At 44.3% G+C, this 14,302-nt stretch overlaps 3 protein-coding genes across 5 annotated transcripts in view; 1 reads left to right on the top strand and 2 right to left on the bottom strand.

Annotated features, from left to right (window-relative positions):
• Positions 1–1,899, bottom strand: part of ATL1 (atlastin GTPase 1) — a 74,251-nt gene extending 72,352 nt beyond the window's left edge. The window contains exon 1 of one of the 2 annotated variants that reach the window (XM_059890515.1): positions 1,651–1,899. In XM_059890515.1, the coding sequence (XP_059746498.1) occupies positions 1,651–1,684 (34 nt within the window). In that variant the 5' untranslated portion in view covers positions 1,685–1,899. The remainder of the gene's footprint in view (positions 1–1,650) is intronic. The other variant, NM_001034631.2, reaches the window with a different exon arrangement.
• LOC132346365 (proline-rich proteoglycan 2-like) lies at positions 1,735–12,849 on the bottom strand. The gene is made up of 2 exons (XM_059890829.1): positions 12,037–12,849; positions 1,735–1,820 (listed from the first exon to the last, which is right to left on the bottom strand). The coding sequence occupies exons 1-2, from the start codon at positions 12,847–12,849 to the stop codon at positions 1,794–1,796; spliced, it is 840 nt and encodes a 279-aa protein (XP_059746812.1). The 3' UTR covers positions 1,735–1,793.
• Positions 12,335–14,302, top strand: part of MAP4K5 (mitogen-activated protein kinase kinase kinase kinase 5) — a 126,891-nt gene continuing 124,923 nt past the window's right edge. The window contains exons 1-2 of one of the 2 annotated variants that reach the window (XM_005211730.5): positions 12,335–12,453; positions 12,709–12,925. In XM_005211730.5, the coding sequence (XP_005211787.1) occupies positions 12,818–12,925 (108 nt within the window). In that variant the 5' untranslated portion in view covers positions 12,335–12,453; positions 12,709–12,817. Of the gene's footprint in view, positions 12,454–12,708; positions 12,926–14,302 lie in introns of those variants that run through there. The other variant, NM_001191128.1, reaches the window with a different exon arrangement.

Below are 14,302 nucleotides of genomic sequence, written 5' to 3'. Positions count from 1 at the left end.
AGAATAAATTTTCACATGCCTGTCTCTTAATACAGTTGAGTCAAGAGTGTACAGAGATTAAGGCCAAAATTGACTTGAACATACACACCTTAACTGTGAGTGTTCAAAAAATTCCTATTTTGGAGGCCAAGGGAAAGGGAGGAGAAGGAGTATTCTGAAAAAGTTTACCCATATTTCAGAAGAAGCAAACAAAAGCTGCCATTGCAACAGTCATGGCTACTAAAACTGGGATTTGGTGATATCAGATATCAGAAAATGGAACTGCTTTCTCTTAAACTCAGACAACTAAAGACAGATATCCCTGCTCCAGCCCCCCACATCTACCGTAAACCTCTGATAATCCCTCAAATGTAGACTTCGCTTATTTGGGAGTTAAATTGGTCCTGTGACCAATCAGAGGCAAGAGAAAATAGGATCTTTTGATGAAAGATATACAATTTTCATAAAAGGTAACCAAAATAACTAATTAAAATGTAAATTTATACCTCACAATCTGATGGACAGTTACAGAAGAGCTGTCAGAGACACTGAAGAAAGTCAATGAAAGAGCTCTGAACTCCTAGTGGATGTTAACTTTCCCAATAACAATTCAAGCTAATGAAGAAACACTATTCCTCTATCCACTATGCCACATTGGTCTGAAGTCTGCTCTGGTGCTGATAATAAAATGCCCGAAGATGGCAGTGAGTTTGGCACTGTGACTGGAAGAAGTCGGGAGCCCAAAGAGGAAAAAGAAGCCCAACCTGCCCACACTACGGAGTCTGGAGCAGCAGAGCGGGCGGGGCTGCGATTTCTCCTGAATCACTGCACTCTCTCTTCTCCGCCTGCGTGAGCGCCGCCCACCCACTCGCGGCAGCGTGAACCCCCTGGGCCTAGTCTCTCCTTCCCCCTCCCCTCGGCCTGGTGCTGAATCATGAGCCCGATATCTCCAAAAGGTAAAACCTAAGAACAATGCCACCCTTAGCGCTGGCCTGAATGGGGCACCAGGTTGGGGTGGGGCAGAAGGCTGGAAACCACAACTTTGACCCCCTTTCTCCCAAATTCCCTACACAGCCCCCGATTAAAAGCAGTGCTGCGGTGCTATGGGATTCCCAAGCGGCGCCCCTTCTCCCGCCGCGTTGCTCGTGTCTGCAACGCCCGGACCTGGTCCCGGCGCGCTCCGCTTCATTGTTCCAAAGCTGCCCGCCTGCCAGGAGTCCAAGCCCTTCGAGGCCAGCGAGTTCGCAGCTCGTGGGGAAGGAGTGGGGGCTCTCCACTCCACGCCCCTCACCACAGTCCCCTGCCCGGCCTCACCCCTTCCTGCCAACCTCCTTTAGCTAAAGCCAAACCATCGAGTCCCCTGAGGCGACCGGGTGGGTGCTGTCCAAATGCTGGGAGGAGGATGGGGGATGGGGGTGGGGGAAAGGCTGGCGTCTGCGGCCTGCATGTAGCTGCAGCCTTCGCCCCTTCGCCCCACAGTGAGAGAGATGCTGCTTCCATGGGTACCGCTTGGCCACGGTTCCTCCCGCCCAACAGGGAGCGGCTCGGCTGTGGCCATCTCCCAGCCCTAGACGCTGGCGCCGAGCAGCCCTCAGCCCTCTTCATTTCCAGAAGCCGAAAGCGGAGGGCCAGTCCCTGTGCGGGCTGCAGAAGTCACCATATGCTACTCACCCCAACTGTTTCTGTCCCTGCGGTTCTTGGCCATGGTGGTCCGGGGACTGGTGGCGGTGAGGCGCTGTCAGTGCTTTCGCTCCTCTCCCGGCTGCAGGTTGCTGGCGGTGGGAGGCTCTATGCCCTCGCTGGGCGCAGTTCCCTCAGACTCTGAGGATGTTGCTGTGGCGCTGGTGGGAAGGAGTGGGGAGGAAAAGGGAGGAGAAAGCGGATGAACCAAGCTCAGCATCACAAGCCGGAGTTCACACAAAAACCAGCGTCACACCCTCCCTACCTTGGCCCACCCCCAGAGCCTGAAGACAGTGACAGACGATGTACTGCAACATTTTCGATGGAAAACACATACAAATAAACAGCACCGCCTTACACACTCTCAAAAAACTTACAGCATTATACAGTCAGAACTACACAGACCAAGATACTGCATGATTCTGCATGTTCAAAAACCAGTTTCCTCCACCAGTTACATATGAGTAGAAATATGCTGGCAACATTTACAGAGCCGAAAAATTAAAATAATCTGCATTTATCTATCAGGCACCATTTCCTCCCTAATTTAAAAGCAAGGTCATGATAGTAAATAGGGTATCATGCATTTTTGTACCTGTATACTGAACAGGCCTGTCTTTTAAAATTGGGATAGCATACTTAAATTAAGAAGATCAAGACTTGGAGAAGGAAATGGAAACCCACTCCAGTATTCTTGCCTGGAAAATCTCATGGACAGAGGAGCCTGGCAGGCTACAGTCCATGGAGTCAACAGGAGTCGGACATGACTTAGTGACTAAACCACCATGTTAAAACCTCTCAAGTTGGACTTCCCTGGCAGTCTAGTGGTTAAGACCTATGCCTCCAAGGCAGGGAGTATAGGTTCGATCCTTGGTTAGGGAACAAAGGTCCCACATGCTGCACAGTGAAGCCAAAAACAAACAAACAAAAAAACAAACAAACAAAAAAGATGAAGACAAATATAAGTTGGAGATTTATCATAATCTGTAACTAACTCCATGTATAATGGGCAAAATTTCTACTCGTTTTACAGAGCTATCATATGGAGTTACATTAACAAATATTCTAAGTCATAACATCATATTATGACAGAGCCTTGGCAATAAAGTTGCAAACAATTTTGAATAGAAATCAAAAGGCAATAAATATTTTAATAAATATTCTCAATCACTCTATTTTCACGAGTTCTTTCCTCTTTACCTATCAATTTCATTTTCAGCGTCCTAGAAACACTGTTCCTTCATGCTACCTGACCCTCAAGATACTCTCATCCCATTCCTCACCTCCTCACTCACTTTTCTCCTCAATCTGGCTGTTGACTATACTCTACACAAATCAGTTCTGCATGGGAGATTACTGCTAGCTTCGTAATTATCAGATCCTAGATCTCTGTTTATTCCCTCATTATAAGCAATTCTTCACTGTGTTCCCTCAATGTAATTTACTATATGATGGTTTCAGACAGGATCTCCATCTATGCTGCTGCTGCTGCTGCTGCGAAGTGTCCGACTCTGTGCAACCCCATAGACGGCAGCCCACCAGGCTCCCCTGTCCCTGGGATTCTCCAGGCAAGAACACTGGAGTGGGTTGCCATTTCCTTCTCCAATGCATGAAAGTGAAAAGTGAAAGTGAAGTTGCTCAGTCGTGTTTGACCCTCAGCGACCCCATGGACTGCAGCCTTCCAGGCTCCTCCATCCATGGGATTTTCCAGGCAAGAGTACTGGAGAGGGGTGCCATCGCCTTCTCCGCCATTGATGCTACTGATTCCCAAATCTATTCATCTAGTCTTAAGCTTTCTTGAGGAAAGAAAATCATCATTCCAAGGCTGAGTCTGTAATTGCCTAAGGCCATCTTCATTTTGTTTTCCTACTGACACTTCAAAATCAATATGTCAAAAACCAAACTCTCTCACTCACCATTGCCAAATCTTATGCAATCCTATTTCAGTTAATTGTTCTATGACCTCAGAACACTGTAAACCAAGTTTGAGTGAGTGAAGTCGCTCAGTCGTGTCCGACTCTTTACGATCCCATGGAGTGTAGCCTACAAGGCTCCTCTGTCCATGGAATTTTCCAGGCAAGAGTACTGAAGTGGGTTGCCATTTCCTTCTCCAGGGGATCTTTCTGACTCAGGGATCAAACCTGGGTCTCCCGCGTTGCAGGCAGACGCTTTACCATCTGAGCCAAAGGGGACTGTCTTCAATAGAGTTGCATTCCATAAACACTAATGAGCCAATATAGGATGACAGAAATTATCTCACTCCATACCTACAAACCAAATGCACTGAACAAAAACAAGCATGTTCTGCTTTTCTTATATTTCTTTATTATAATTCTCAGCTCATATTCCAGCCTTTCAGGTGAATCCCATTAGAAAGGAGTACAGTAGGGACTTCCCTGAGTCTCAGTTGCAGCTGAAACAGTGGCTGATTTTATTTTTCTGGGCTCCAAAATCACTGCAGATGGTGATTGCAGCCATGAAATTAAAAGACGCTTACTCCTTGGAAGGAAAGTTATGACCAACCTAGACAGCATATTAAAAAGCAGACATTACTTTGCCAACAAAGGTCTGTCTAGTCAAGGCTATGATTTTTCCAGTGGTCATGTATGGATGTGAGAGTTGGACTATAGAGAAAGCTGAGCGCAGAAGAATTGATGCTTTTGAACTTTTGAAGACTCTTGAGAGTCCCTTGGACTGCAAGGAGATCCAACCAGTCCATTCTAAAGGAGATCAGTCTGGGTGTTCATTGGAAGGACTGATGATGAAACTCAAACTCCAATACTTTGGCCACCTCATGTGAAGAGTTGACTCATTGGAAAAGACACTGATGCTGGGAGGGATTGAGGGCAGGAGGAAAAGGGGATGACAGAGGATGAGATGGTTGGATGGCATCACCGACTCAACGGACATGAGTTTGGGTGGACTCCGGGAGTTGGTGACGGACAGGGAGGCCTGGCGTGCTGTGGTTCATGGGGTTGCAGAGTCGGACACAACTGAGCGACTGAACTGAACCAATAGCAAAGAATACTGGGGCTTCCCTAGGGTTCCAGTGGTTAGGAATTCATCTGCCAAAGCAGGGGACACAGGTTTAATCCCTGGTCCAGGGAGATCCCACAAGCCTTAGAGCAGTTAGGCCCTAGCACCACAACTACTGAGTCCATGAGCTGCAACTACTGAAGCCCTCAAGCCTAGAGCCGATGCTCCACAACAAGAGAAGCCACTGAAATGAGAAGCCTGTGCATCACAATGAGAGCGTAGCCCCTGCATGCTGCAATTAGACAAAAGCCCAGGCACAGCAACAAAGACCCAGTACATCAAAAAATAAATAAATCTTAAAAGAAAAATCACAGATCTTTATGAATTGATACATATTGATTTCCAGAATAATACACTATAAAATGGAAAAAAAAAAACAAAGCACAAATATTCTACCTCCCATATAAGAAAGAAAAGGATATTAAAAAAATATATTTGCTCATCTATGCAAAAGAAATTCAGGGCAAACCAGAAACCAATGAGATCAGTTATCTATAGGAGACAGGTGGGAATAGGATGGAAGCAATGGGAGAATGGGAATAGGGTGGAAAGGATTAGGAGGGCTGATACTTCTCTAAGTGTAACCTTTTTATGTAGCCCACCCACACTGTTAGAACCATGGTAATGGTTCACATTCTCCAAAATAAATAACTAAAATCAATCAGGATATGGGCAGAGGAGTGGAAGGAACTCAAAGTGGAATTACAAATAGTTAAAAAACAAAAAGTGAACCTAACTATATTACAGGTGAATAACATAACTACACTGACGCATTTTCTAAACCCAAGGAGCTATAGAAAATAGTATTTTGATGGTATGCTACAAGACTGAAGACAAAAACTGTACACAAGCATTGTTCTTTAGTTCATAATTAATTTTTCTTCTAGGACATACGTAGGTTAGCAATTCTGAAGTTATTCGTGTATTCTCTAGAATTGAGTCAATACATGGTGCATAATCAGAGCCAGATTTCTTGCTTTTAGAGATGAAGTTATAATAAGGAAAGGAGAAGGAAGAATGAACCCTATGGTGTTGAATTGGAATCTGAGGTATCAGTATGATACAGTAAAAATACAAATAACAGAATTTTTAAAAAATGGGCAGAGGCTCTAAATAGACATTTCTTCCCAGAGGACATATAAATGGCCAAGAAACACATGAAAAGACGATTTAACATTTTTAGTCACTCAGAGATCAGATCAGATCAGATGTGATTTTTAGTCACTAGGGAAATGCAAATCAAAATTTAAACAACTACAACGAGACATCACTTCAGACCGACCAGGATGACAGTAATCAGAAAGAAAGACAATAAAAAGTGTTGGTGAAACTGACACTGCTGGTGGGAATATAGCCACTTTGGAAAACAGTCTGGCAAAATTTAGAGTTACCATATGACCCAGCAATTCCACTCTTAGATAAATTCCCCCCCCCCCCACAAATGAAAGTATCAGTTCAGTCGCTCAGTTGTATCTGACTCTTTGCGACCCCATGAATTGCAGCATGCCAGGCCTCCCTGTCCATCACCAACTCCCAGAGTTCACTCAAACTCATGTCCATTGAGTCGGTGATGCCTTCCTACCAACCATCTCATCCTCTGTCATCCCCTTCTCCTCCTGCCCCCAATCCCTCCCAGCATCAGGGTCTTTTCCAATGAGTCAACTCTTCGCATGAGGTGGCCAAAGTATTGGAGTTTCAGCTTCAACATCAGTCCTTCCAATAAACACCCAGGACTGATCTCCTTTAGGATGGACCGGTTGGATCTCCTTGCAGTCCAAGGGACTCTCAAGAGTCTTCTCCAACACCACAGTTCAAAAGCATCAATTCTTCAGTGCTCAGCTTTCTTCACAGTCCAACTCTCACATCCACACATGACCACTGGAAAAACCATAGCCTTGACTAGATGGACCTTTGTTGGCAAAGTAATGTCTCTGCTTTTGAATATGCTATCTAGATTGGTCATAACTGTCCTTCCAAGGAGTAAGCATCTTTTAATTTCATGGCTGCAATCATCATCTGCAGTGATTTTGGAGCCCCCAAAAATAAAGTCAGCCACTGTTTCCCCATCTATTTACCATGAAGTGATGGGACCAGGTGCCATGATCTTAGTTTTCTGCAGTAGCCACAGGACTGGAAAAGGTCAGTTTTTCATTCCAATCCCAAAGAAATGAAAGTATATGTTCATGCAAAAACTTGCACAGGAATGTTCTAAGAGCATTGCTTTAAGTAGCCAAAAGGTAGAATCAACCTAAATGCCAGTAACTATCAATGGATAAACAAAATGTGGTATATCCATACAATGGAATATTACTTAGCCAAAAAAAAAGCTTCCTATTTAATGGAACTGCGACTGGGTTACCTGGGGAAAGTATCTGTCCCTTGGACACTAGGGCCTTCAGATCCATCACACCCAATGTTTTAGAGTCAAAGTTGTATAGACAAAAATTCTTCAACTGAATTATTAGGAATAATAATAATTCCTAATAATTACTTACTTCTACCCCTTGATTCCTCAGTTCAGTTCAGTCACTCGATTGTATCCGACTCTGCGACCCCATGGACTGCAGCACACCAAGCTTCCTTGTCCATCATCACCTCCTGGAGCTTACTCAAACTCATGTCCATAGTATTTCCATGTCTTGGGTTCCTAGGCCTGTGCATTCTGAATATGGGGTAGATGGCAATATATATTGGATACTGACTTAAATCCTGTATCATATCCTCATAAGGGTTATTTCTCGGCCAACTGATCCTTCAGCACGACTTTCCACTGTGGTATCATACTAGCTGCTTCTAAGTGATGGGTTTGAGGTAAGATCAGTTCACTTCACGGGCATGACTCCATTACCATACTTCCCATGAGTTTCCTGCTTAAATTTAATGTTGTTTGTCATACATGGTGATGAAATAGTCCATGAATTGTGGTACTAGTAGAAGTTTCCCAAGCAGGGACAGTAAGCCTATATCTGGACTATGTACACATACGACTATAGGTACTGGGTGTTATCTGATGACTCACAAATTGAACAGGGGCAGAATTCCATTGTCAAATGGAAAGGTATATACTGGGGTGGCCTGAGCTGGTCTGGAAGGCTCAAATAAAGTACATAGACTAACTTTCATTGTACCTGCTCCTACTTCTTTGCCACCTTTTTTTGGAACCATATCTTTGGGTTCAAAAAACATAACAGCCAGTACCTAAAGGGTCGGTAAGCCTGGATCTGGACTATGTATGTATATACTATAGGTATGTACATACATACATAGCTACCCCATGAGGACAAATAGCTCATTCCTCCATAATCAAAAGGATGTGGTTTAATTAAATTGCCACCAGGTGACTGACTGGTCTGTCCAGGGAATAGTATCTTACTAAGGGTCACTGAGGAGCTTCCCTGATAGCTCAGCTGGTAAAGAATCCGCCTGCAATGCAGGAAACCCCAGTTGGATTCCTGGGTCAGAAAGATCCCCTGGAGAAGGGATAGGCTACCCACTCCAGTATCCTTGGGCTTTCCTCATGGCTCAGATGGTCAAGAATCCACCTATAATGTGGAGACCTGGGTTCAATCCCTGGGTTGGGAAGATCCCCTGGAGAAGGGCATGGCAACCCACTCAGTATTCTTGCCTGGAGAATCCCCATGAACTGTAGCCCGCCAGGCTCTTCTGTCGATGGGGCTGCAAAGAGTCAGACATGACTGAATGACTATGCACAGCACAGCAAGGGTCACTGCAAAGGCAAGTGACTCTGCTATAAGCAAGTTAAATACTGCATAGTGGCAGTAACCTTATTACCCTTGGCAAGTGGAAGTCCATGCCACTGAATTCCCTTTAGCCTCCATTCCTATTGCCACATGGCCCCACTGAACTAGGGTGACTGGGTAGAGGCTGACTGACATTCATAGGACAGATTATCTTTTATATCTGATTATTGGGATGGACGCCCTCTTGTGGGCAGTCAAATGGTTCCCAAGATATTTTCACACTATGAACCAATTTTGATATTCCATTCATAATGTATCTCCCACTGACTTCCTTATTTCTGATCTCTCCAAGTTATTGCCAACTTATTAATTACTCTGCATAAATGAGTATAGAGCCATACTTCAGGCTATCTTTCATTCCTAACACAGAGGACAACCAGATGTTCTATTCAAAACTGTGCCCTCTGGAAAAATTTCTCTTCATCTCTATTTTTCGGGAGAAGGCGATGGCACCTCATTCCAGTACTCTTGCCTGGAGAATCCCAGGGACAGGGGAGCCTGGTGGGCTGCCATCTATGGGGTCGCACAGAGTTGGACACGACTGAAGCGACTTAGCAGCAGCAGCAGCAGTAGCTATCAATTCTCATATAAACTTAAAAACCAGCCTGGGGATCAAGGTTACACATCAGATAATCAAACTAGATTTTTAAAAAAAAGATGTGAACTGGGTTCCTCAACTCTTTTTAAAACTCCCATCATAATGACCAGATACTGATTCTGAAAGAGATACATGTTCTACTGCTCTCTAGAACAAAAGGAAATTCTCCTATACTTTGAAAACACAGTTTTGGCCTCAACAGACAACTGAACCTCATTAGTAACAGAAAGAATAACTTTAACTTTAACAAATAACTAAACTTTAACAAAAAGTTTAACTATTTGAAAATACAAATCATGACAGTGGCCCATGTCTTCCAATATTTAATTGATTTATAGTTAATGAACCTATAAAGCTCAACTACATCAAGTTACATTTTGCAACTAGCTTATGTTGGAAGATTCATCAGATTATAATGCTTAAGTCTATATGTTCCATATTAAATTACTGTCCGTATGCTTTTTTTTGTCACACTTGAGGATTTTGCTTAACCATTCTTTCTTGGTTAGTAAATTGTGAAACTTACCTAGGTAGAAGTTAAAAAATTTTATGTCCCCTGATTTTTTTTTCCCCCTATATTTTGGCTGCACTGTGCAGCATGCAGGAACTTAGTTCGCTGACCAGTAATCTAACCTGTGCCTCCTGCAATGGAGGTGTGATGTCTTAACCTAGTCAGGGAAGTCCCTATGTCCCCCAATTTAAAAAATTCATCCTTGGCTAAAATTGAAACCAGAGGCCAAAGATTATAATTAGCATTTTACTAAAAAACTCTGAAAGAAGGGAAAAACACTAAAAAGCATAGAGCAAACCATATAAGGTAGGTAACAGTAAAACATGGAAGATATTTACATGTCAGATATTAAGACCCAAAGAATACATGACAATCATATTAAGTTATATTTATTCTTATTCAATATCCTGGCATTGTAAAAACTGGTGGTCTGTAACAAACTCTTGTGTAAGCTAAATCTTTTTATTGTTATGTAACCTTCCATTTTGAAACCATGTGCTTGTTTAGGATGTAAAATTAAATTTATGCACTATGTTTATTTTATGGAAATGTAATGTGAATTTCTTTACTAACCATGTAATATTTAACACACAAGCTATGACTTCACTGACCTTGATAAAATTAACTATTTAAAATTTTTTAAATTCTCTTGTAGTATAAAGCAGATGTTTTTTCCTTGGAACGGTTGTGTTATGAGTAAAATAATGATTATGGCAGACATTTCTGAATCACCACATAGAACCTTGACTTTTTCCATACTATCCAGCTCTGGGTTGATGGTTAAAGCGTATGTCTCTGCCATTTCTGGCAACATAAAGTATCTGCACTCCAGGATCTTGGTGAAGCCTATGACCTCAAACTTTTTATTGCCTAATTCATATCAAACACTGTGTTTCAAGAATAACATGCCTAAAAGATTGTCAGAAAGATATTTGTTTCAAACAGGGAATTCAGAGTTTCCACTTTAGGAAGGCCCATGAGATAAGTTTTCTTGAACTCTTGGTAACAGGAAAAGATGCACCTCTCATCTCGATCAACTGGTTTACTGTGATCTCAAAAACACTATAAAACTTTCTGCTTCGGCCAATTTGCTGTATTGTTCTGGTATCCCATTTTTCCTTTAACATCATACCTATTTCCTCATTTTTATCTTATGTTATAGTATGCATTTTCTGTATTCTGCCTCAAATTCTCTGAGGAGTAATGCAAGTATTAATAAATTATAGACTAGAAAAAGGATTAATGCTTATAGGGTCAAAGGAGAAAATAAGAATCTACGACAGTAAATAAGTACTAGGATACCAATAGAACATTTGAAAAGATTTTAAGTTATTGAAGCCAAAAGTATTTGCCCACCAAAACAAGTGCCAAGAAGCTTTGAAAGAAGGAACTGTTCTTCAACAATTTTTTCAATGCAGCAAACACATAGGCTTTGTCCATAGAACATGTAAGTCTGAGCTTACTTATGCTCCCTAAATAAGTGCCCTTTGTGCAGAGAGCACGAGAAAATACATATCTTCCCTGTCCTGTTAAGGTGTGAATTTAATTTCTACATTATGCAATTGATTACAATGACCAACAACAAGGAGTACACTGCTAAGAATGGAATTGAATTGGATATTCAAAGCCACAAGGCAACATCTACAACTTGCTCTTTTGTGATTTTTCAGTCACTAAATGCATTGGCCAAGTGTTAAACTGGCTTTTTTGTTCAAACCTTCACAGGGCTCTAGAAATAACTTTGCCAGTATACAAACTGGTACGGTTATTTCTACCTTCAGAACAAGACTAGAACTGAAACCGCAAAACAGCCTGTGAAATATCAGCCAAATTACTTCCCTAAACTCCTGTTCCATATTTTGTACATTGTGAAGTATTTTTAAACCTCTTATATTTTGATAACCCTCTTTATAATCCTGTAAGATGCTTTATAAACACTTTCTTGGGTGTCAGATGCAAAATCCTATCCTCTTCAAGCTGCAGATAGGGAGACATTGCCAAATACGATGTCTTTCTTGTCCCGGGTCACATACTGAGGAAGTGGTAGAACCAGAACCAGGTTGTGGTCCCTAATTCTGTCTCAGCTTCTGCAAAGCTCCTGACTCAAATAAAGGAGCAACATCCGCATTGAGACACCGCGTGTGCCCAACTGGGATACTGGCACTGAGACTTCCTAAGAATTCAGACTTTCAGAAATGTCTTGGGAAAACTCATAGAAGACAGGTTGCACAGGTGTGTAGGGAAGCCTCAAACTGGTACCACTGGGAATGATTTGCAGAACAGGACGGTGCAGTAGGGTGTGCCGCGATTTAGTTAACCTGGCACTTCCCCACCTCCTTCCCTGGCGCCCCACTGCCAGCTGACTCCTGGCCCAGTGCCCTCAACATACCTTCTCTGAACTGGGCGGGGGCCGCGTTCCCGTCTGCCTCGTGCCCACCCTTCTCCCGCCACCCGTCACTCTCTAAGTTTACCTGACAAAGAAGGGGGCGGTTTAGCCGAGGCGCGTCCGCCCACGAATGCACCGGGGGCGTCCCTAACACCCGCGGGTGGGGAGAAGAGCCGGGGCCCGGAGGGACGCGCCAGGCGAGGGGGCGCGGCGGCCCGGCCGGGAGAGTGTCGTGTCCCGAGCAGGCCTCAGGGCGGCACTCTGGCCCCGCGGCCGGCGCGCTCGGGCGGGCCTCTGGGCGCCCGACCCACGCTGGCCGGGAACGTGTCTCCCGGTGACGCAGCCCCGGGTGGGGAACGTGGTGCGGCGGCGGCGGCGACGGTACGCGCCTCAGCCGCCCGCGAGAGGACGTGCGGTGCTGCGGGAGGCGACGGCGGTGGCGGCGGGGGACCTGGAGCGGCCGGCGGGAGCCGGGAAGCAGGACGCAGGCGCGGGCGAGGAAGTAGGTCCCGGGCGCGGCGCTCAACAAAGAGCGGGGCCGCCCCCCTGAGGTATCCTGCCGACCCCGAGCGCCGGCGGGCTGGCAGACCCGGTCCGGCAGTTCGCGGGCGGCCTGGGAGGGGGAAGGGCCGCGGCCGGAACGCGGCGGCGGGGCGCCAGGGACTCTTCCAGGCCGGCTGGTCCGCGGTCCCCGGACGGGCGGAAGGGAAGGGGTTGGGCCGCTCGGGATTATAGCCTCTGCTTGTCCCTCGTGCAGGCGGAGTTGCGGGCAGAGGCTCCATGTTGGGAAGCGGCGCCTGTCGTCCTCGTTAGCGGGAATCGGGGCGCCGCGGGCAGAGCCGGCGGGGGCCGGGCCCTGAGTGAAGATGGAGGCCCCTCTGCGGCCTGGGGCCGACATCCTGAGGCGTAACCCGCAGCAGGACTACGAGCTCGTTCAGAGGGTCGGCAGCGGCACCTACGGGGACGTCTATAAGGTGAGGCAGGCCGGACTCTTTTCCTGCGGTCAGCTGGCTTCCTGGAATAGGCCACTTTCTGGGGAGTATGAGGAGGGGGCAGGATGCTTTTATTGTTGCATTTCGGAGATGCCGCGGCCGTGGTTCCGTGTCCTCGGTTTCAGGGCACCTTCTATTCACTGCTTGCTCTAATCGCTCCAACAAGCAGAACTAATCACACCTTTGCAAACTACCTTTGTACTGTTTTTGTGGTATAAAGGCTTTTTTCATGCTTATTTATGGTATCCAGGGGAATTCGAATCTGCTTACGGAGTTGCACTTGAAAATGTTCTTGTCTTAGCATGGAAAAATGCTTCCTGGAAGTCGGGAGACCAGAAAGTATATTGACATTCCGACATTTGCATAAGAAAACTTTTTGATGGATAATCGTGGTTTAAAAAGTCCTGTGAAATCCCTCCTCTCAGTTTTATCTGCAAGCAGTCTAAAAAGTGGCTTGGGCACAGACATTATCATGTGTAGAACAATGCTTTTCCCGGCAGAAGTTTCATTATTTGTATCAGGTGACTCCTTTTTCTACTTTAGCAGTTCCTCTCTTTGGAATTTATAACATCCCATGACCAAGAGTGGTTAAGAGCTGCTGTCCTTTTAATTGTACTTGTTTGCTTTATTTGGAAGGAAAGATGAGGATGTTACTCTCAATTTGAGATTTGAAAAAACATAGAGACGCAAACCCAGTTCCCTAAGTTCACTGAGTTCGTGAAGGATCAAGATGAAAGAGATTGTTTCAGATTGTCTATGCTTTTTGTTTTCTGTTTCAAAAAGGGATCTCTACTGCAACTCATGTGGATATATTGAGGGAAATTTTCTTGGATTTGGAACAGCTTTGTTTATTGGATTTAATCATATTATGTATGCCATTATTCCAAGTAACACTCCTGCTTGTACTTGAAACTGGCCTTGTGTTATATGGTTAATTAACCAGTAGAATCCTCTGGGGTATGTTGTTTTGCGCAGGTGGTAATATGGAAGAAAATCATCTTTTCTTCCTAACTTCTGTTTTTGTTAATATCCTCCCTATTAATAGTAACAATCTGAGGTTGTGTTAAGAAGCTCTAACATTTTGATTCTATTGAGATGAAAAGTAAAGGGTAGGATTTTTATTTAAACAAGCATTTGCATCTTCTGTACTAGGTACTGTTCTGTATGGGATGTTGAATTGAAAGGAAGGTTCCAGCTTTTGCCTTGTGAATAATTTTAATTCAAAGTGGATAATTATAATAGAATCCAGAATCCTCTTTATATAGAATTAGATATATAATAAACAAGTTAACTCATGTTTATTCATGATTAGCCATTTTATGGAATGATCTTTAAAAACTTGAAATTCCTATTTGCTTT

This window comes from Bos taurus, chromosome 10, assembly GCF_002263795.3.
Source record: "Bos taurus isolate L1 Dominette 01449 registration number 42190680 breed Hereford chromosome 10, ARS-UCD2.0, whole genome shotgun sequence".
NCBI classification, from domain to species: domain Eukaryota; kingdom Metazoa; phylum Chordata; class Mammalia; order Artiodactyla; family Bovidae; genus Bos; species Bos taurus.
Note: the sequence above shows the minus strand (reverse complement) of the source record. Positions and strands in the feature narration are given on the sequence as shown.